The 21848-nt window shown below is 36.6% G+C and overlaps 1 protein-coding gene across 1 annotated transcript in view; it reads right to left on the bottom strand.

Moving 5' to 3' along the window:
• LOC102808977 (uncharacterized) overlaps positions 1–21848 on the bottom strand; it is a 136989-nt gene that overhangs the window by 5767 nt on the left and 109374 nt on the right. The window contains exons 8-10 of the mRNA XM_078009029.2: positions 15089–15253; positions 3056–3220; positions 39–193 (exon numbers count right to left, since the gene is read on the bottom strand). Of these exons, the coding sequence (XP_077865155.2) occupies positions 39–193; positions 3056–3220; positions 15089–15253 (485 nt within the window). The remainder of the gene's footprint in view (positions 1–38; positions 194–3055; positions 3221–15088; positions 15254–21848) is intronic.

Here is a 21848-nt window from a genome sequence, read left to right as displayed (position 1 = left end):
AAAAGTTTATGCAAATGACTTTAAGAATGGAAACATACCTCTAAATCTGAATCATTTTCTTGTTCATATTCGTAATCAGCATCTTCAGATAATCTCACTTTCTTAGTTTTTGCATTGCTCATTGGAGCTTTCATCTCATTTTCATCTTCAACGTCATCTTCTGTGTCAGTGCTGCCCTCCCTTGGCTTCCAGACTGAAATATTAAGTCAAACAGGTTATCAACGTTGATCAGAATAAACACCAGGTGCATACAGTAACTGCAATGTTGTTTTATCTTCTGTGGATTCAATTTTCACTTAAGTTCTATCTTGATCGAAGAAAATTTGTTAGCATCATTGAAATTAGAGCTACAAGTAAATGAGTTTCTACCAAGACAACGATCAAACAGCTGGCATTTTAAGGGAGTGGCCAGTCGTCAATATTTTTGTTTTTTGTATTCAGATGCATGTATTCAGGTGTATTTGATGGCATTTTAATAATTCTTATCATCAAATCATGTTTTGAATATCTTACTGTAAAATACTTTATTTTAGCTGGAATTAATTTTTGTTTAAAAGACATTTTTCGTGTTTTGTATGGAATTTATTTTCACTGATTTTTGACGAGTTGAATGTAAAAATATAGGAAAAAAAGCATATTCTCTGAATTTTATTTTCACTGACTCATTCCTTCAGCAAAAATTAGTTTCAAGCGAAAATAAAGTATTTTACAGTATATGAAATTATTTACTGGCATGAGTGTAGCTATAAGAAACTATACAAATGACAGAATCTACAATCTGACTATACACAAATACATACAAATTATACTATTATTAGAAGTCATGGGAAATGCAACTTTCTGTGTATAATATGTTGTCCAAACAGTAGTTTTTTTTTTTTTTTTTTGGGGGGGGGGGGGTAATATAATTCAGTTTGGCTTCAGTAATTAAGCAGTCAAAAATAGCAAGGCCGGTAAGCAACAAAATCATGCTTACAGTAGTTGAGAAGGTAACGAAAATACCAATTTTGACCAGTGTTTATTTTATGTACTCAGACTTGTATGTATAAATTTGAATATTGTTTAGGTATGTTGTTATTTCTACTTATATATAAAGCAAAACAAGCAATAATGTCATGAAATGAACAAATCTCAATGAATACCACTAGTGAATACGAACAATTTGAAAAATGTCAAAGTTGACGATCAAACTTTCTAACAGAACATTCAAAATTGTTTCTACACTCTCAACTTGATTCCTCAAAAAATATTGCACAGAACGCAAATCACAAATGATGGGGGTGAATAATTATCGGTCTTTCATGTGAACCCTACCAGATTCTCTGTGGCTAACAGAAAATACATGTGAAAGCTAGTTTGAAATGGCACTGAACCATTTCAAGCTTATTTTTTTTATACTTACTTGATTAAACTTATGAAAAGTAATGCCCTGCAATGTTCATATATACAGATAGCTACACAAAGATTGATTCCTTGTAAATATCAACAAACCCTACTTTTAGGATCTTGTACAAATCGACACACAACAGATAAAAGTCCGTCATAAGAATGAGACTCTTATAATTGTTATTAGACAAGATCTTATAATCAAGATTGTTATAAGAGCTGGATCGTTTTTTTTTTCTTCCCAGGTAAACCAATCAAGCTTGCAAAAAAACAAACGACACAAGTATAGCAGATCCTTCAGGCAGTGAAGGGTTTGGAAGAGGACTGACCAAGTGGAACCGACTGGTATGGGTGCATTTTCTTTGTTACAATGATTAAGTTTGGACATTTCTATATTTCACAAATGGAGCATGAAGAACAGACTCCCCTATATTCCCTCCTTTCACAGGCTGAGTGATGCTCTATTGAACAAGATTCTTTTCAATCAAAATCGAGAAAAAAAACACACGACGCGACGGTACTTAAAACAACTGAAAGAGTGACTGGTAGGTGAACTATGGGAAGAACTGAAACTAAAATTTGGAGCATAATGGTGGGTAAAAGTTTGAATAGCAATGGATTTACGAGCCATAAATACTGCCCACATGATGATAACTGGGTGTATGTCAGCCGCAAACATAAATGTGGTAAACCAGAGCCGTAGTTGAAAACTACCTAGCATAATATTAATAGGTAATGAGATCAATACATTGCTCCATAGGGCTATAAAAACCAGCCAAGCTCATCTAAGCAATCTGCCAGCTTGTATTGATAACATCATTACTCTTCTCGTACCCGTTGGGTTTTTATTACTAATGCAAGTCAAAAGGAAGGATATAATTCATCTCTTTGGAATACAGACATTTTCAATATCCCCCCTCCCTCCCTCCCCTCTATATCTTTAGCTATCTACGGACAAATCCCTCGATGGTGAGTTTAATGACTTGTTATGCTACAGTTGTTTCGTCTGGCACGTCTCATTGAGAGACAATTGATGGTTATGATGTATGACATGGAGAGATTCCAAAATGCCTGCAAAGTTAACAAAAGAAACCCTGAGAGCTAAAGCTATCATGACTGAGTTCCGACACACTGCTATCAGTGCAATCGACGATGAATCAGGACTTTAATGTTATATCTCATCTCCTCAACTGTAGGCGATTGTAAGGTTTCATGTTACAGAGATATATCAATTTGTTGTATCTGCATTATTTATGGTTTTGTAGGGGACGGAGTGACATACCGTACTCTACACCTGCCATCCACATTCCACAGACGGCTTAACTCAGGGTTTAATAAACAATCTGATATTACCAGTATGGTATTTCAGTTCTCTATAAACTTATTTTTTTTTTATCCAACAAAGTGTTGGTTGATTGGTGCTATCATCCGTACTGGAATAATTTCAGTGGGAAGGCGAGAAGAGATACACACTGTCAGGGTATTGATGCTGTTGAATCAAACTGACGAGGAGAACATATGCTTCAACACACCAACATTTTCGAATACGCTCCAAAAATAAAAGGTATTAGTTAAATGATCAAAAAGTTTTTACAATCAAAATAATCTAAAAAAATCAGTTTTTAATAATTAAAACACTGATGAATACATTTTTTCAGCATATACTTACCGGGTATGCCGGCAATTGACATAGCGTGCCACGAGCCGCATGCCAATTGGCTAATGTGATAACCACCTGTGTTTACTTGCATAGGGCGATACACTTTATAAGATGTTGGTTTCTCTGGACTCAGAGTGTGGCTGTTCTTGCCCCACAGATAAAGTAAACCATCAACTGGAAAAAAAGAAAACAAATTAATATAGTAGTCATGGATTTCCGAGTTCAACAATCCATTATTCTATAGAACACTTGAATAATGTAGCTTAAATGATCAGGAATCTGGCAAATCTAACACAGGTATGTAACAATAGGCAAAATTTTGACGAATTGGCCACTGGGATCTCGTTGAAAGCGAGAGAACCATGTGAAAAATACTATCATTACCTACTGTAGTTTAGGGGAACAGTGAACGTGATGACAGGAGATGGAATGCAAATTGAAAGATTAAAACTAAATCTTGTGGTACTTTCATGTTCACGACGGTCATTTACGTGTAAGACCCATTACAGTAGGGTACACGCCTTCAGACAGAGATCACAGTAAGCCTCATAAAATCAGGTGAATGCAGTTAAGTTATCAGCTAGTGAACATGTCATAGCCTACAGTACAGTAGAAGTGTTTGGTGATTTGGTGGTGTGCAGCAATAATACATAAAACTTATTAGTAATTTGCTTCCTGTGCTTAAAATGTTAGGAAATAACGGCCGGCACAGCTGATAACTAGCGAAAAGATTTTTGTTGAAGGCTAAGCAATCCATATCATCATTTTAAAATGCCAAAGTAGTATGTCAGCTCTAACAAGGAATAAATTGAATTCGCAGCATCAAAAAAAAAAAAAAAAATTGGTTTGAATCAATACGAGACAAAGCCTCAGAGTCAGGTCTCTAGTGTTGCCAAGAGTACGCTCAAGCACTTTGGATGTCGCATCGTATTCGCATAATATGAACGATTTCATCACTCATCAATTAATAACCAACGGGAAATTTAATTTGCTGGAGTTGATGAAGAGCATACAAGAAAGCTGAGACAGTATTTCACTGTGATGACCCAAGACGGTCATTAGATGCCACTCTAAAAATGTAATTAACACCATTATTTCATTTTGATATTATACCCTAGGTAGGTAGGATATCAGCCAGGCCATTCTCAGGTGACTGGCTCCCAGGAATGACATTTGAACTAAACTAATTATAGGTTAAATTTATTAGCGGTGCTTTCACACCTTATCTACAGCGTATTGAAACAAAGCTGTCAACTTGGTGTCATCTGATTATCTTTCACTAACAAAGTCGCTAACTTTCAACTCCGGCACGCATCACTAAACATTCTCTGTCACACACTGTTACTGAGTTTCTGATATTTTTTTTGGGGGGGGGGTGTTCAGGGAATGGGGAGGACAACTAATCCAACAAAAAATCTTTACTTTAAATAAACCCAGCCCCCAAAATACATCAATCAACCTATATTGTATGTAAGTAATTAACCCTAAATTAAACTCCACAATTATTCCCACCAAAATTTTGATGCATTTTATGTAGTTTTCAATAATTTATTCGTTGATTTTGATTTAAATAACCATAATATTACAACTGCCTACAGGTCTTATTCAGACTTTTTCTAAAAAACTATGAAAACAATTAAACAAAGCTGGTTATATTATTAAACATTGTTACAAAAGATTACTGTGGCTGTAAAAACATTAATTAAGCAAGGTATGCACTATCTCGTATTAATAGTAATTATTGAGAAAGAGCAAGACTTGTGAAATTGACAACAATCAAGCCCAAACCTTTACCCTTCTCACATGCAAGTCCACCACAATTTTTTTATTATCCTTTTGACAAAATGCCCTATCTAATCTAATCTTTTTGATCAGTTTGCCCCATTAGATCCCCCTTGAATTTGCAATAAAAAAAGAGATAGCAAATTAAATGAAGCCCCTACAAATGAATTTACAACAACGCATGAAATCCAAAAAAAAAAATGATATACAGAGATATAAAACCCATGAAGAGATAGGTTATTAAAAAAATGATGGGAAAGTATAGTTTATGTTCGGTAATAGCAGAGGTGAATAAATGGCAGGATATAGCATGAACATAATGAGAGAGGCAACAACAAAATGCCAATATAATATCTTCAATTTTCAAAAGATGATACCTCGTGTAAGAATTGCTGGTAAGCTAATTATCTGTCTTTTGACAAACTGGTAATAAGGTCGCAGCAAGCAGAGCCATGAAACAATATTTGAAGTTGATAGCGTATGCCCCGAGATTGTATCTAATCCGGGGATGAATTAACGGGAAATAGAGTCACAATTGAAATATACGTTAAGGGTCATTAAGAATGAGAGTGAAACAGACAATTAGTTGACTTGCGAGAGGAGAGCACAAACATTGTCTCTTTCAGTTGAGTCAGTATGCATGTATGCATGCTTGCTTCGTCGTCTCTAATTTTAATTTAATTGATTCCTCAGATGTGTGCGTAATTCTCCGCGGAGTTCAGAAGCTACGTCTGCCACGCGAGCAATCAATGCAGGAGAGGTGCAGGTGTAAACTATTACGACATGTGCCAAATTAGGATGGCCAGATTGTCTGTATTGGCATCTACGATATACCATGTTGTATGATACCTTCGCACACAAGGTCACTTTGTATCAAAACCGTTTTCAGTCACCTTGTCTCGGCTTCAAATTATTCCTGAGCACTTAAGATGAGAAAAGTATTTTCAGAATTTATGTGTGGAAATATAAATGAAGGATCATGGAGACACCTTTTTAACCCCATCCCTACGCTTGTCATCTTTCACTATGGGTGATGTTAAAATGACATTGGAGATAGGTATACATATAATATCTTTCTGAGAACATGAAATATTAATCTGCTGAAAGGATAAACCAATCTTTCCTCCCAAACTTCAAACATTCATAAATGTCTTATCTGAACACACAAGATTTGGTTTAGACAGGTTTCTGGTTAACACAGGATTCAGATTAGACAGGTTTCTGATCAACACAGGTTTCAGATTAGACAGGTTTCTGGTTAACACAGGATTCAGATTAGACAGGTTTCTGGTTAACACAGGATTCAGATTAGACAGGTTTCTGGTTAACACAGGTTTCAGATTAGACAGGTTTCTGATCAACACAGGTTTCAGATTAGACAGGTTTCTGATCAACACAGGATACAGATTTAGACAGGTTTCTGGTTAACACAGGATTCAGATTAGACAGGTTTCTGGTTAACACAGGATTCAGTTTAGACAGGTTTCTGGTTAACACAGGATTCAGATTAGACAGGTTTCTGGTTAACACAGGATTCAGATTAGACAGGATTCAGATTAGACAGGTTTCTGGTTAACACAGGATTCAGATTAGATAGGTTTCTGGTTAACACAGGATTCAGATTAGATAGGTTTCTGGTTAACACAGGATTCAGATTAGATAGGTTTCTGGTTAACACAGGATTCAGATTAGATAGGTTTCTGATCAACACAGGTTTCAGATTAGACAGGTTTCTGGTTAACACAGGATTCAGTTTAGACAGGTTTCTAGTTAACACAGGATTCAGATTAGACAGGTTTCTGGTTAACACAGGATTCAGATTAGATAGGTTTCTGGTCAACACAGGTTTCAGATTAGACAGGTTTCTGATCAACACAGGTTTCAGATTAGACAGGTTTCTGGTTAACACAGGATTCAGTTTAGACAGGTTTCTGGTTAACACAGGATTCAGATTAGACAGGTTTCTGGTTAACACAGGATTCAGATTAGACAGGTTTCTGGTTAACACAGGATACAGATTTAGATAGGTTTCTGGTTAACACAGGATTCAGATTAGACATGTTTCTGGTTAACACAGGATTCAGTTTAGACAGGTTTCTGGTTAACACAGGATTCAGTTTAGACAGGTTTCTGGTTAACACAGGATTCAGTTTAGACAGGTTTCTGGTTAACACAGGATTCAGTTTAGAAAGGTTTCTGGTTAATATCGGATTCAGTTTAGACAGGTTCTGGTTTACATAGAAGTCAGGTTAGACAGGTTTTAACTTATATTGTATTCAGTTTACAAAAGGTTCCAGTTTACATTGTGTTCAATATACAAAGAATTCCAGTTTACATAGTGTTCAGTATACATAGAATTCCAGTTTACATAGTGTTCAGTATACAAAGAATTCCAGTTAACATAGTGTTCAGTATACAAAGAATTCCAGTTTAAAGTGTTCAGTATACAAAGAATTCCAGTTTACATAGTGTTCAGTATACAAAGAATTCCAGTTTACATAGTGTTCAGTATACAAAGATTTCCAGTTTACATAGTGTTCAGTATACAAAGAATTCCAGTTTAGTGTTCAGTATACAAAGAATTCCAGTTTACATAGTGTTTGAAGTATACAAAGAATTCCAGTTTACATAGTATTCAGTATACAAAGAATTCCAGTTTACATAGTGTTCAGTATACAAAACATTCCAGTTTACATAGTGTTCAGTATACAAAGAATTCCAGTTTACATAGTGTTCAGTATACAAAGAATTCCAGTTTACATAGTGTTCAGTATAAAAAAAATTGTAATTAACATAGTGTTCAGTTGACAAAAGATTGGGTTTAAGACAGGATTTTAGTTTATATAGCATTCAGTTTACAAATTGTTCGGTTTAGTCAGGATTCCAATTTACAAGGGTTCAAATACACAGGGTTCAGTTTATTTATTATAAGATTCCTGCTTATATAGCATTCAGTTCACAACAACGGTAGATTCACATTTAAGTAATTATTCAGAGCTACATTCCCTTTCCCTAAAAGTCAACACGTACACTGCAAATTGGATAAAGACCAAGCCACTTGATAGTTGACTTTACACAAACCAATCATCCTTCAATACATTGTGCTTGATCGACTTGTTAAGTGACCGTATAATTTAACCCCTTGTACCATTGTCAAGATTCATCTCCCTACACATCATTAAACTATTCCTTCAAAAAATGTGGGTGCAACTTTCCAAGACAATCCAAAATCATCATTTAGAGAAATGGAATGACTAACAGGAAATTTCAGAGATAGGAATCATCTTGTTACATGCTTATAGCTTGAGCAAACCTGATTTTCAGTATAATCTGATTTACTTTTTCATTTTTGGTGCTAGAAATTTTTTGCGATTTGATGATTTAGTAGGTTTGCTGAAGGGTAAAATTTCAATAAACAAAGTGAAATCTTCACTGATTTGCAAAATTGAAGCATTTTACAATACTTGAGAGACTCTCCATCATGAAAATCACTGATGATTTCACTGAATGGAGATAATTATTAAACGGAAGAAAAAGTGCACAGACTGAGAAACAGCACCCAAAAGCGAGCTAAATTAGATTAGACATAAAGCATTTTCAATGCATTTCTAATGGGGATAGCTCTTAATAGTATCAGCTGCAATGGCATAACTATCATAACTGGCATTAATGTTGAAATGAACCAATCTTGCGGGTGGTTTGGCCTTTGTGTTGAACTTGTACATGAAATCCATGCCCTGGGTTAATTAGGTTATTCCCATTCCATAGCATCTGACGCACACAGTGGAATACAAACCCCATCATGAGAAAGACAAATGATGAACAGAGACTGCGAAGGCTCTCAAATACAATATAAATGAAAAAAAAACTGTCCAACCTGAGTGTTCATTGACTATTCCCACCAGTCTTGGCTACACCAAAGACATGTTTAGTTCATTTCTATTAAAGCTTGGCTTTCCCCAACAGAATAGATATTAATATTCCTTTATGTAGGTCAAAATAATATCAATACGAAGAAGCTGTACAATTTAACCTCTGATGATCTGAAAAGATGAGATAGTTTTCGACAAAATACTATGTGGAATACATTTTTTTGATACAATTTTTTTTTATGCGAAGCAAATCATCAGGAGTGTACTTAAAAATATACTTAAAAAATACTGTTTTGCAATTTCTCATGATAATATTAACATTGAAAATATGTTAAAATGTTTTTTTCTTTTACCATAAGCTTTTACCCTCCAGTGATATAGACCAGGTATCTCCAAGGTCATTTAAAACCAATAATTCATGAGTTCAATATTTTGTTGTTGATGGAGAAAGGAGGCATTGATGATGACAAGTATATGATTCAAATTATTGAGTGTGACCGAGACTCTGAGTCACTCGCACACACTAATTTAAACATCTTTTTGTTTAGTTCTCCTAGTGTATAGTGGGACAATTGAAAATTCATGAATTCATACAACAAGCCACGCTGTTTACAGCTAATCACAATATCGAGTAATGATATCATCCATACAATTTCAAATCAGAGAAAGCCAGCCGAGGTACCCAATTCTTCGACTGAATGAAAAACAAAACAATGTTTAATATTTGCATAAAAGTAGTTAGCGAGAGATGTTGCGGCGACAAAGACAACTTGAATGAAAAAATAATGTGATTGTCATTCCCTGGGGTTCTGGCAAAAGTATTGCCTCCTAATAGTATTGTAATAGACTTGTTGGTTCTTCATCAAACAACAGAGGTGATAACGCTTGATATTGAAAACGCTTGTACAACATGTGTGCGATTTAATGTAATTCCAGATTCAAAGATAAATCCCTGACTCGCTAAGTGGAATCCCTTAATTTAAAATACAACACATCGATTTAAATCGGCTCACTGTGTCTGGTGTGCCCGTTAAATCATCTGTAATTGAAACTATGCTATTTCAGTTTAAACACAGTAAAGCACACTTGCTGAAAAACGATTAAAAGCAATTCTTTTTGACAAAAGAAAAAAAAAACACGCTGTGTCTGGAGCGAAGAAGATTCAATTTGTTTTCCACTCGCAAACGTGGGGTTTATGTGATGAATCATGTGGGATAGGAAATCCACTACAATACAAAACAGACAATTTAACATTTTTAACCAGTTACAGACGATTAAAAGTTCAGAATAATTTGGAATATTGAAACAAATTGTATTATTAATTACATAATGAGTTAACCATGATTAACTGACAATGGTCAGAGATCTTGATCAATTTTCATTAAAACACAACAAGCATGACAGTAAGAATCAACTTCTCTACAGGTTTATACAACCAAAACCATTTTACTCGCATGTTTCCAATTTCATCCTTTATCGCAAATAAATATTGAGTAATAACAAACATGCATTTCTGAGCTTTAATTGTCCTCTTTTCCCAACAGCAGTCTAAGTGCATATACAAGCGTGATAAAAAGAAAAACCCTGATTTCAAATACTAGTCAAAATACTGCGTGTAAAATAGAGCTGATTCATCTGAGTCCCATTGTGTTTATATGTCATAGCACTAAATGCCGATACAAAAGCCTATTATTATACAGAAATCATGTTTTTCAATAGGATTTATGACATAAGATGAGGCATAAAAACACCATCTGGCTAGATTGGAGCATCGATTGCATCAAACAAACTGTTTGATGAGTAAAGACTATATTCTCAGTTAAAAATGTGCTCGTTTTTTTCTTTCTTAAAAACGCTATCTGCATCATGCGTCATTATAGGCATTTTTTGTTTCTGGTGCCCTGAACCTGGAAGACGCAAAGACACGTATGTCCATTTATATCACTAAACCATTGAAAACATGCCAATGCAAGCTGCATTTTTTCACTGTTTGTATTCAAACCATTAAGTGATGAAAATATAGGAATCAATATGTAAAGCAAAAAAAAAAATCTTCACAGTGTAACTAATTCTTCCTTCGCCTACCGGTAGATATTTTTTCACCCAAATGTTTAAAAAACAAAAAATATATAGTTTACATTGTTCATGTGAAGATTTTTATTTTTTTGCTTGAGGATATACTAAAGTATGAATTCTTTAACAAAACACGCTTAAACTTCTTCAAATATACAATCACTTCTGAAATTAGTATCAACACTGATGACATAACATTTGCGTAATGGATTTTATTGAGTAAGCGTGCTAATGCTACATCACTGACATAGACCTCATGCAAATATAAGTATAAACTTTATGCATTTCGCTATTTTTCTGATACAGACTGCAAAAAAAAAAATTTAATTATATTATGGTAATAATTCTTATTCCTGCTGAGTAAGGTGGGATTTCATGACTAGCAAATTTGATTACTTTTTTCTCCCCCAGTGAATGGTGGATCATTGTCAAGTTTAACTCATATAATACGTATACTCAGGTTGACGTTGGTCTATGGAACATAACTGGTGCATACAAATATTTTCTGTGTATAACTCCAATTCATTTTTTTTTTAATCTACAGGGATCCCGAGCTATTGTTCAGTATCAAATAAAACTGAAGTGAGTCAGCCATTTTGAATCAAAACATAAAAACATAAAATCTATGTTGATATGTGTGATATGGTGTATGTCCAGTCAAGAGTCAACCCAAGACTTTTGCAAAATTGTTATAAATAGAGTCACATTCCCCAAAACATCACGTCTTCCAAAACGCCAAAATTCGTCTGGCCAGTTATGAAATATTGTTGTCAGGATTGTCTTTTTTAATGTTTCACTGTTTCAACATTCTACTCTGCTGTTTGTTTGTTTTTTGCCAAACTCATTTTCAACGAGTCGACCTTCAACATCGATAATTACATAACACAGCATTTAGATTGGTTAATATCAGACTCCACCAATCAGGTAAATGGATGTTGGTGCGATCAAAACATGCAGTAAAACAACATGGCCAATTTTCTGAAGAGAGTGCCCACCCCTTCAAAATCATGATTTGCTGAGTTGAGGTCACAGGCCGTTAACGTGGTCGGGTACGGTACTTTGATTGCATTCAGTAAGACATGTTAGAGCTATTCAAAATGCCAGAAATGCATTTTTACCATTAAAATGGCTGCCACTCGGCCTTCTTGAATAGAATTTGTGTGACATAACGTAAGATGTATGCATCAAGCTTGAAAGGCAGCACTGCAGCACTCACCACATACAATCTGAAATTCTGACATACATACCTGTCACGACAGCACTGCAGCGCTCACCACATACAATCTGAAATTCTGACATACATACCTGTCATGACAGCACTATAGCACTCACCACATACAATCTGAAATTCTGACATACATACCTGTCAAGGCAGCACTATAGCACTCACCTCATACAATCTAAAATTCTGACATACATACCCGTCATGGCAGCACTATAGCACTCACCTCATACAATCTGAAATTCTGACATACATACCTGTCACAACAGCACTGCAGCGCTCACCTCATACAATCTGAAATTCTGACAAACATACCTGTCATGAAAGCACTATAGCACTCACCTCATACAATCTGAAATTCTGACATACATACCCGTCATGGCAGCACTATAGCACTCACCTCATACAATCTGAAATTCTGACATACATACCTGTCATGACAGCACTATAGCACTCACCTCATACAATCTGAAATTCTGACATACATATCTGTCATGGCAGCACTATAGCACTCACCTCATACAATCTGAAATTCTGACATACATACCCGTCATGGCAGCACTATAGCACTCACCTCATACAATCTGAAATTCTGACATACATACCTGCCACGACATCACTATAGCACTCACCTCATACAATCTGAAATTCTGACATACATACCTGTCATGGCAGCACTATAGCACTCACCTCATACAATCTGAAATTCTGACATACATACCCGTCATGGCAGCACTATAGCACTCACCACATACAATCTGAAATTCTGACATACATACCTGTCATGGCAGCACTATAGCACTCACCTCATACAATCTGAAATTCTGACATACATACCTGTCATGACAGCACTATAGCACTCACCTCATACAATCTGAAATTCTGACATACATACCTGTCATGACAGCACTATAGTACTCACCTCATACAATCTGAAATTCTGACATACATACCCGCGTCATGGCAGCACTATAGCACTCACCTCATACAATCTGAAATTCTGACATACATACCCGTCATGGCAGCACTATAGTACTCACCTCATACAATCTGAAATTCTGACATACATACCTGTCATGACAGCACTATAGTACTCACCTCATACAATCTGAAATTCTGACATACATACCTGTCATGGCAGCACTGCAGCGCTCACCACATACAATCTGAAATTCTGACATACATACATGTCATGGCAGCACTATAGCACTCACCTCATACAATCTGAAATTCTGACAAACATACCTGTCATGGCAGCACTATAGCACTCACCTCATACAATCTGAAATTCTGACATACATACCTGTCATGGCAGCACTATAGCACTCACCTCATACAATCTGAAATTCTGACATACATACCTGTCATGGCAGCACTATAGCACTCACCTCATACAATCTAAAATTCTGACATACATACCTGTCATGGCAGCACTATAGCACTCACCTCATACAATCTGAAATTCTGACAAACATACCTGTCATGGCAGCACTATAGCACTCACCTCATACAATCTGAAATTCTGACATACATACCTGTCATGACAGCACTATAGCACTCACCTCATACAATCTGAAATTCTGACATACATACCTGTCATGGCAGCACTATAGCACTCACCTCATACAATCTGAAATTCTGACATACATACCTGTCATGGCAGCACTATAGCACTCACCTCATACAATCTGAAATTCTGACATACATACCTGTCATGGCAGCACTATAGTACTCACCTCATACAATCTGAAATTCTGACATACATACCTGTCATGGCAGCACTATAGCACTCACCTCATACAATCTGAAATTCTGACATACATACCTGTCATGGCAGCACTATAGTACTCACCTCATACAATCTGAAATTCTGACATACATACCCGTCATGGCAGCACTATAGCACTCACCACATACAATCTGAAATTCTGACATACATACCTGTCATGGCAGCACTATAGCACTCACCTCATACAATCTGAAATTCTGACATACATACCTGTCATGGCAGCACTATAGTACTCACCTCATACAATCTGAAATTCTGACATACATACCTGTCATGACAGCACTATATCACTCACCTCATACAATCTGAAATTCTGACATACATACCTGTCATGGCAGCACTATAGTACTCACCACATACAATCTGAAATTCTGACATACATACCTGTCATGACAGCACTATAGCACTCACCACATACAATCTGAAATTCTGACATACATACCTGTCATGACAGCACTATATCACTCACCTCATACAATCTGAAATTCTGACATACATACCTGTCATGGCAGCACTATAGTACTCACCACATACAATCTGAAATTCTGACATACATACCTGTCATGACAGCACTATAGCACTCACCACATACAATCTGAAATTCTGACATACATACCTGTCATGGCAGCACTATAGCACTCACCTCATACAATCTGAAATTCTGACATACATACCTGTCACGACAGCACTGCAGCGCTCACCACATACAATCTGAAATTCTGACATACATACATGTCATGGCAGCACTATAGCACTCACCACATACAATCTGAAATTCTGACATACATACCTGTCATGACAGCACTATATCACTCACCTCATACAATCTGAAATTCTGACATACATACCTGTCACGACAGCACTGCAGCGCTCACCACATACAATCTGAAATTCTGACATACATACATGTCATGGCAGCACTATAGCACTCACCACATACAATCTGAAATTCTGACATACATACCTGTCATGACAGCACTATAGCACTCACCTCATACAATCTGAAATTCTGACATACATACCTGTCATGACAGCACTATAGCACTCACCTCATACAATCTGAAATTCTGACATACATACCTGTCATGGCAGTACTATAGCACTCACCACATACAATCTGAAATTCTGACATACATACCTGTCATGACAGCACTATAGCACTCACCTCATACAATCTGAAATTCTGACATACATACCTGTCATGAAAGCACTATAGCACTCACCTCATACAATCTGAAATTCTGACATACATACCTGTCACTATAGCACTCACCTCATACAATCTAAAATTCTGACATACATACCTGTCACAGCAGCACTATACCGCTCACCACAGGTGATCTGAGATACTCTGGAACCATTAAAAAGACTATGCGATATTCTCTTTGGCTTGTCTAAAAAGTGGGCATTTTTACCATGTCCAAGTTGACCATCTGCCCCACTTCCCCAGGTATAAACTGTTCCATTCACTGCAAGATACAATACAAAAAAAAAGATAATTTTTATTTTAAAATATTAACTATCAATGCTTTTCGTTTAGCCTTCATGAACACTGCCACAATATATATTTGCTTAGCACTGAGGCCAGAAATTATAAAAATTATATTAAAACTTCAACGACCCACACACGCATGACTGGATAAACCTAATATATATAAAAAATATTCAGAAATATGAACCTATACAAATGTCATATGACAGGCATTGATATATAATTCAGTCATCCTTTTAATGCAACTTTTTTTATCACCTTGTTCAACTAGTGTATGTTCATATATACGTAACACACCACTCCCTTCATATTTTGATATATTGAATATTATGCCCCCAACAATATTGACAATCCTGAAGTGACTGACTTTAAAACACAATGACTCATTGTTTCAATATTGCCTCTCCCCCAGCTGCGGGTATACAATGAACAATCAAACCACGAACAAACAAAAAAAAAACTTGAGCCTAGTAACAATAGAACTCTACACACCCAAATAAAAAATCTTACACAAGAGCTATCATCCATCAAAGCAGTGTAATGGGGAAGGTGACGGCCTATTGATTTCAGGGTCTTTGTTTCCACAGATAGAACGATCCGTTATTGCATGGAATGATATAATCAATTTGCATGGCCATATAGGCTCAGAGCAAGACGCAAATTAATTACCGAACATACATGCATCTCGTTCATCATAGCATGGCAATATTTTCAATACCTGCTTTGGCGGTTTGTAGCCGATGGCTATTATTGCTTGCATTAGATTGATATGGTGTCAATCTGTAAATGGTTTGCCAGTAGGAGGGGAGCCAGATAGCATCGATGGGAAGTCATGGAGGTCAAGTCATATCGGAGTTAGCGATCTTGAACCCTCGTTTATCATTGATGTGAAGAGGAGGGGGTATACGACAACATTTATTACGCAGGAAATGAAAGTTGAATATGAGGGGAAGAAGAAATATGATTATGGGATGGAGAGCTGTTTTGTTAGAAGGCCCAAAAGAAAATATTACAGTAAGATGTTTTAGGACAGTCATGAGAAAACACATGTATAGAACGATGGCGAAATGGGATTCATTCCTTTTCTCATGTGAGCGCATTGATCATAAGTCTTCCCCGTTGTGAGAAACAGAAATCAAGATCATTCCGGAATTACCAGCATCGCACAATGTCAGTTTACTTTGGAATTGTTTCCAAATTCAAGATGCTAAGACTTAATAATAGTAATGTGATTGTAAGAAGGGGGGTTGGGTGGCTGCAATTACAGCTTCGGAAAAAAGTTATAAGAGCTCATTCTGATCTATGAAAACTCAGAATAAAGTAATACACAGGGTTGCAAAATATGATCCTCTCAGTAATGATAAAGTTGGTACATATGTAACTGAGGAGCAGACCAATGGAAATCCTGGGGATGGAGGGGGGTGAACCAATCAAAATCCATGGGATGGAGAGGGGTGAACGAATCAAAATCCTGGGGATGGAGAGGGGTGAACTAATCAAGATCCTGGAGAGGGGTGAACCAATCAAGATCCTGGGGATGGAGGGGGGTGAACCAATCAAGATCCTGGGGATGGAGGGGGGTGAACCAATCAAAATCCATGGGATGGAGAGGGGTGAACGAATCAAAATCCTGGGGATGGAGAGGGGTGAACTAATCAAGATCCTGGGGATGGAGAGGGGTGAACCAATCAAGATCCTGGGGATGGAGAGGGGTGAACCAATCAAAATCCTGGGGATGGAGAGGGGTGAACCAATCAAAATCCTGGGGATGGAGAGGGGTGAACCAATCAAAATCCTGGGGATGGAGAGGGGTGAACCAATCAAAATCCTGGGGATGGAGAGGGGTGAACCAATCAAAATCCTGAGGATGGAGAGGGGTGAACCAATCAAAATCCTGGGGATGGAGAGGGGTGAACCAATCAAAATTCTGGGGATGGAGAGGGGTGAACTAATCAAAATTCTGGGGATGGAGAGGGGTGAACCAATCAAAAATCTTGGGGGAGGGGAGGAATGAACCAATTAAAATCCTTGGGCAGATAAGGGGTGAACCAACTGAAATCCTTGGGCAGATAAGGGGTGAACCAACTGAAATCCTTGGGCAGATAAGGGGTGGACCAACTGAAATCCTTGGGCAGATAAGGGGTGGACCAACTGAAATCTTTGGGCAGATAAAGGGTGGACCAACTGAAATCTTTGGGCAGATAAAGGGTGGACCAACTGAAATGTTTGGGCAGATAAAGGGTGGACCAACTGAAATCTGACAGGTAAGGGTGGACAAATTTTCACTTTTTTAATAACTTCCTTTATGCAATGAAGACACAGGCAAACAATTCAATGCACAATGTCACAAAGTAATAAAAAACACTGTAGTAAAAATACTGTAGACGATCATCAAAAAACAAATGTTAGTGTATGCCACGTTGGCAGGCACAGGCTGATTAACTCTGATATGCAGAATAATACCATAGTAACAAGACATCACTTATCATTTAATGCAGGGTAAAATATTACTTATTGGCTTGTTTTTTGTGTAATGGTTGATGTTTGCTCGCGTGACTGATAAATTGATTTCATGTCAAGATTGGTTTACAATTCTACTTGACATGTAGCAATCATTACGCTGACCTACATTTTTCGTTGAGAAGCAATTCAAAAAAAAAAAAAAAAAAAAAAAAAAAGAAAGAAAGAAAAATAAGGGGGCATAATCATTAGACTCGAGTTATATGGAAAGTTCCAGATGAGACATCTCTCAACACAGTATATATATATAATATTACATATTCATTTGGCATCTTTTATTTGCCCTTTTTAATATGATTATCTTATTATCACAAGTGTGAGTCAGGTGTGTTCTTAGGTGAAAACCTGAGAATGATTGAAAACTTAACCCGTTGAGCAGCCAAGTGAACTTTTGTCACCTAGCACATATCAACAATACTAAGAATTATTTGTATTAGGTTCAAAATAAATAAAAAAAATGATAGAAAAATACTTAAAAATGTGATATGCACCAAAATGGTGTTAAAAGTTAAAATTATGCATTTTGCAAGAGTCAACTTTACGATATCAGAATTCTTGGATGGAAACTCAGGAATGACCAAACTTAAAACGAAAAGGAGGTACCTAATCTCAAGTTAAAACTTTGCATGTCATCTTATACTCATCACCTTAGGGAGATCATCGTGATGACAATAATTTTTTTTCAATTTTACCACCGGTATGAATAACTAAATAAATAAATACAATAATGATATGTCTAATAATATCAGGTATGTATATCCATAGCGTGATATAAAACACAAATATTCAATTTGTTGTTTTCGCAATCACACTGTACTATATCGATCACAATATTTTGTCAGTGTACAAGTAACCAAAACGCTGTGCATATAGCTTCAGGAATCAACAATCTATGAAATATAAGAAACATTGTCCATATTAGTATGTTTTAAAAGATATAAATTATTTCACTCAAAAAAACTCATTTTTGCGGTAAAGACTAGCCATTTCATTGCTAAAGCGTGATGGGAATCAGTTTTCCAACTAGGTTCCTCATCAAATTACCATTAAAGTACAGTGAATTTCATTAAGGCATGAATGTTTTTTATATGAAATATTTGTAAAGGTTTCCTCAATTTCATTTATAGTACCATAGTTTGGGATGTTTAACCATTTGGGTGCCATCTTTGTTACAAATTTTACAATCAAGCCTTATCTTTTGTTCAATTTCAATATTATTGGGTAAACAGCCAATGGACTTAAAGTTGTTCATCACTTGGATTAAACCATTCAAGTTGTGAGGAAGGACATACACAGGTGGGCTCAAGACAATTCTAAGTTGGGTTAAACCATTCAAATTGTCAGGAAGGGCATATGCAGGTAGGCTCAAGACAATTCTCGGTTGGGTTAAACCTTTTAAATTGTCAAGAAGGACATACACAGGTGGGCTCAAGACAATTCTCAGTTGGGTTAAACTTTTCAAATTGTCAGGAAGGACATACACAGGTGGGCTCAAAACAATTTTCAATTGGGTTAAACCATTCAAGTTATCAGAAATGGCACAGACAATTCTCACTTGGGTTAAACTATCCAAATTGTCAAGAAGGACATACACAGGTGGGTTCAAGGCAATTCTCACTTGGGTTTAACCATTCAAATTATACAGGTGGGTTCAAGACAATTCTCAGTTGGATTAAACCATTCAAATTGTCAGGGAAGGACATACACAGGTGGGCTCAAGACGATTCTCAGTTGGGTTAAACCATTCAATTTGTCAGGGAAGGACATACACAGGTGGACTCAAGACGATTCTCAGTTGGGTTAAACCATTCAAATTGTCAGGGAAGGACATACACAGGTGGGCTCAAAACAATTCTCAGATGGATTAAACCATTCAAATTGTCAGGGAAGGACATACACAAGTGGGTTCAAGACAATTCTCAATTGGATTAAACCATTCAAATTGTCAGGGAAGGACATACACAGGTGGGTTCAAGACAATTCTCACTTGGGTTAAACCATTCAAATTGTCAGGGAAGGACATACACAGGTGGGCTCAAGACGATTCTCAGTTGGGTTAAACCATTCAAATTGTCAGGGAAGGACATACACAGGTGGGCTCAAGACAATTTTCAATTGGGTTAAGCCATTCAAGTTATCAGAAATGGCACAGACAATTCTCACTTGGGTTAAACTATCCAAATTGTCAAGAAGGACATACACAGGTGGGTTCAAGGCAATTCTCACTTGGGTTTAACCATTCAAATTATACAGGTGGGTTCAAGACAATTCTCAGTTGGGTTAAACCTTTTAAATTGTCAGGGAAGGACATACACAGGTGGGCTCAAGACAATTCTCAGTTGGGTTAAACCTTTTAAATTGTCAAGAAGGACATACACAGGTGGGCTCAAGACAATTCTCAGTTGGGTTAAACTTTTTAAATTGTCAAGAAGGACATACACAGGTGGACTCAAGACAATTTTCAATTGGGTTAAACCATTCAAGTTATCAGAAATGGCACAGACAATTCTCACTTGGGTTAAACTATTCAAATTGTCAGGAAGGACATACACAGGTGGGTTCAAGGCAATTCTCACTTGGGTTAAACCATTCAAATTATACAGGTGGGCTCAAGACAATTCTCAGTTGGATTAAACCATTCAAATTGTCAGGGAAGGACATACACAGGTGGGCTCAAGACAATTCTCAATTGGGTTAAACCATTCAAATTATACAGATGGGCTCAAGACAATTCTCAGTTGGGTTAAACCATTAAAATTGTCAGGGAAGGACATATACAGGTGGGCTCAAGACAATTCTCACTTAGGTTAAACCATTCAAATTGTCAGGGAAGGACATACACAGGTGGGCTCAAGACAATTCTCAGTTGGGTTAAACCATTCAAATTGTCAGGGAAGGACATACACAGGTGGGCTCAAGACAATTCTCAGTTGGGTTAAACCATTCAAATTGTCAGGGAGGATATATTTGCTTACATAAATCTTGTGATTTTTTAATAATGCTAACTTCTCCCTTTTTGAGACGCAGTTAACAAGAGGTTAAATGGACTTAGACTTAGCCACCACTGCTAAAACCTTGTGGAAGAAATCCCAGTATGAATGAAATATTGCCTGATCTCATGATGATCATATAATAATAGGGCATGCAATGTAGCAATGTAAGTGACCTTGCTTTCAAAATGACAAGTTAATACAAACAATTCAACCTGTAAGTAAATATTGCCACAGTGTACTATCAGAGTGATAAGACTATAGTAGTCCTTGTTTTTCTCAATTTCCAGACAAAATGTACATGATGCCTTTTCATTGCAGTCCCTGCATGCTGTTGTCAATTAATGAACAGCAGCTGCTTGGCCAAGATGTAGGTTTTCTATTTGTGGGTTAAATGTGACCCTAATTAGCATGTCTACAAGAGATACAAGTTTATTTATTTTTTCGTCAAAATGATTTTCATAAATGACAGGTGACAAGAAAGATCACCCTGGAATGACACACGAGTTCAGACAGCACGTGCTGAAGGAAAGTTACGATAGTTTCTCTTAAAAACAACACAAAATCGATGTCGGATAAAAAACATATTTCCTTTAGTTTGGGGGTGGGGGGTTTTGACCTCAAAAAGTTTCCATCCTACAAAAACGATTTTATTTTTTAATGAAGTCAAAAAAATCTTGGAGTATTTGTAGTTCTATCCACTCATGGACAGAAATAACCGAAAAGGAAAAAAAAACAACAGAAAAATGGTTTGGTTTGAGTGTAAATCTGTGCGTCAAATGAGGTGCATTTGTAAACTCTTTTACACCCACCCGACAACCAACTGCTATGCAATACTACTGTCCGATTATCAATTTGTATTTAATGGTGAATGTACATGTAGTCTGACGCCATGACCAATATTTATCAATTAAGTTTCAGTGGGGGGTAGGGGGGTTTGGAAAAAAACTAAAGGAATTCAGTTTTTTATTCGACATCGATCTTTTGACGTCGTCCCTAAGCAAGTGCGGTAACGGTTTTCATTCATTCATGCATTGCATGGAAAATGGTCCAATAATACTG

Source organism: Saccoglossus kowalevskii, chromosome 13 (genome assembly GCF_978046115.1).
Source record: "Saccoglossus kowalevskii chromosome 13, keSacKowa6.1, whole genome shotgun sequence".
In the NCBI taxonomy this organism is placed as follows: Eukaryota; Metazoa; Hemichordata; class Enteropneusta; family Harrimaniidae; genus Saccoglossus; species Saccoglossus kowalevskii.
Note: the sequence above shows the minus strand (reverse complement) of the source record. Positions and strands in the feature narration are given on the sequence as shown.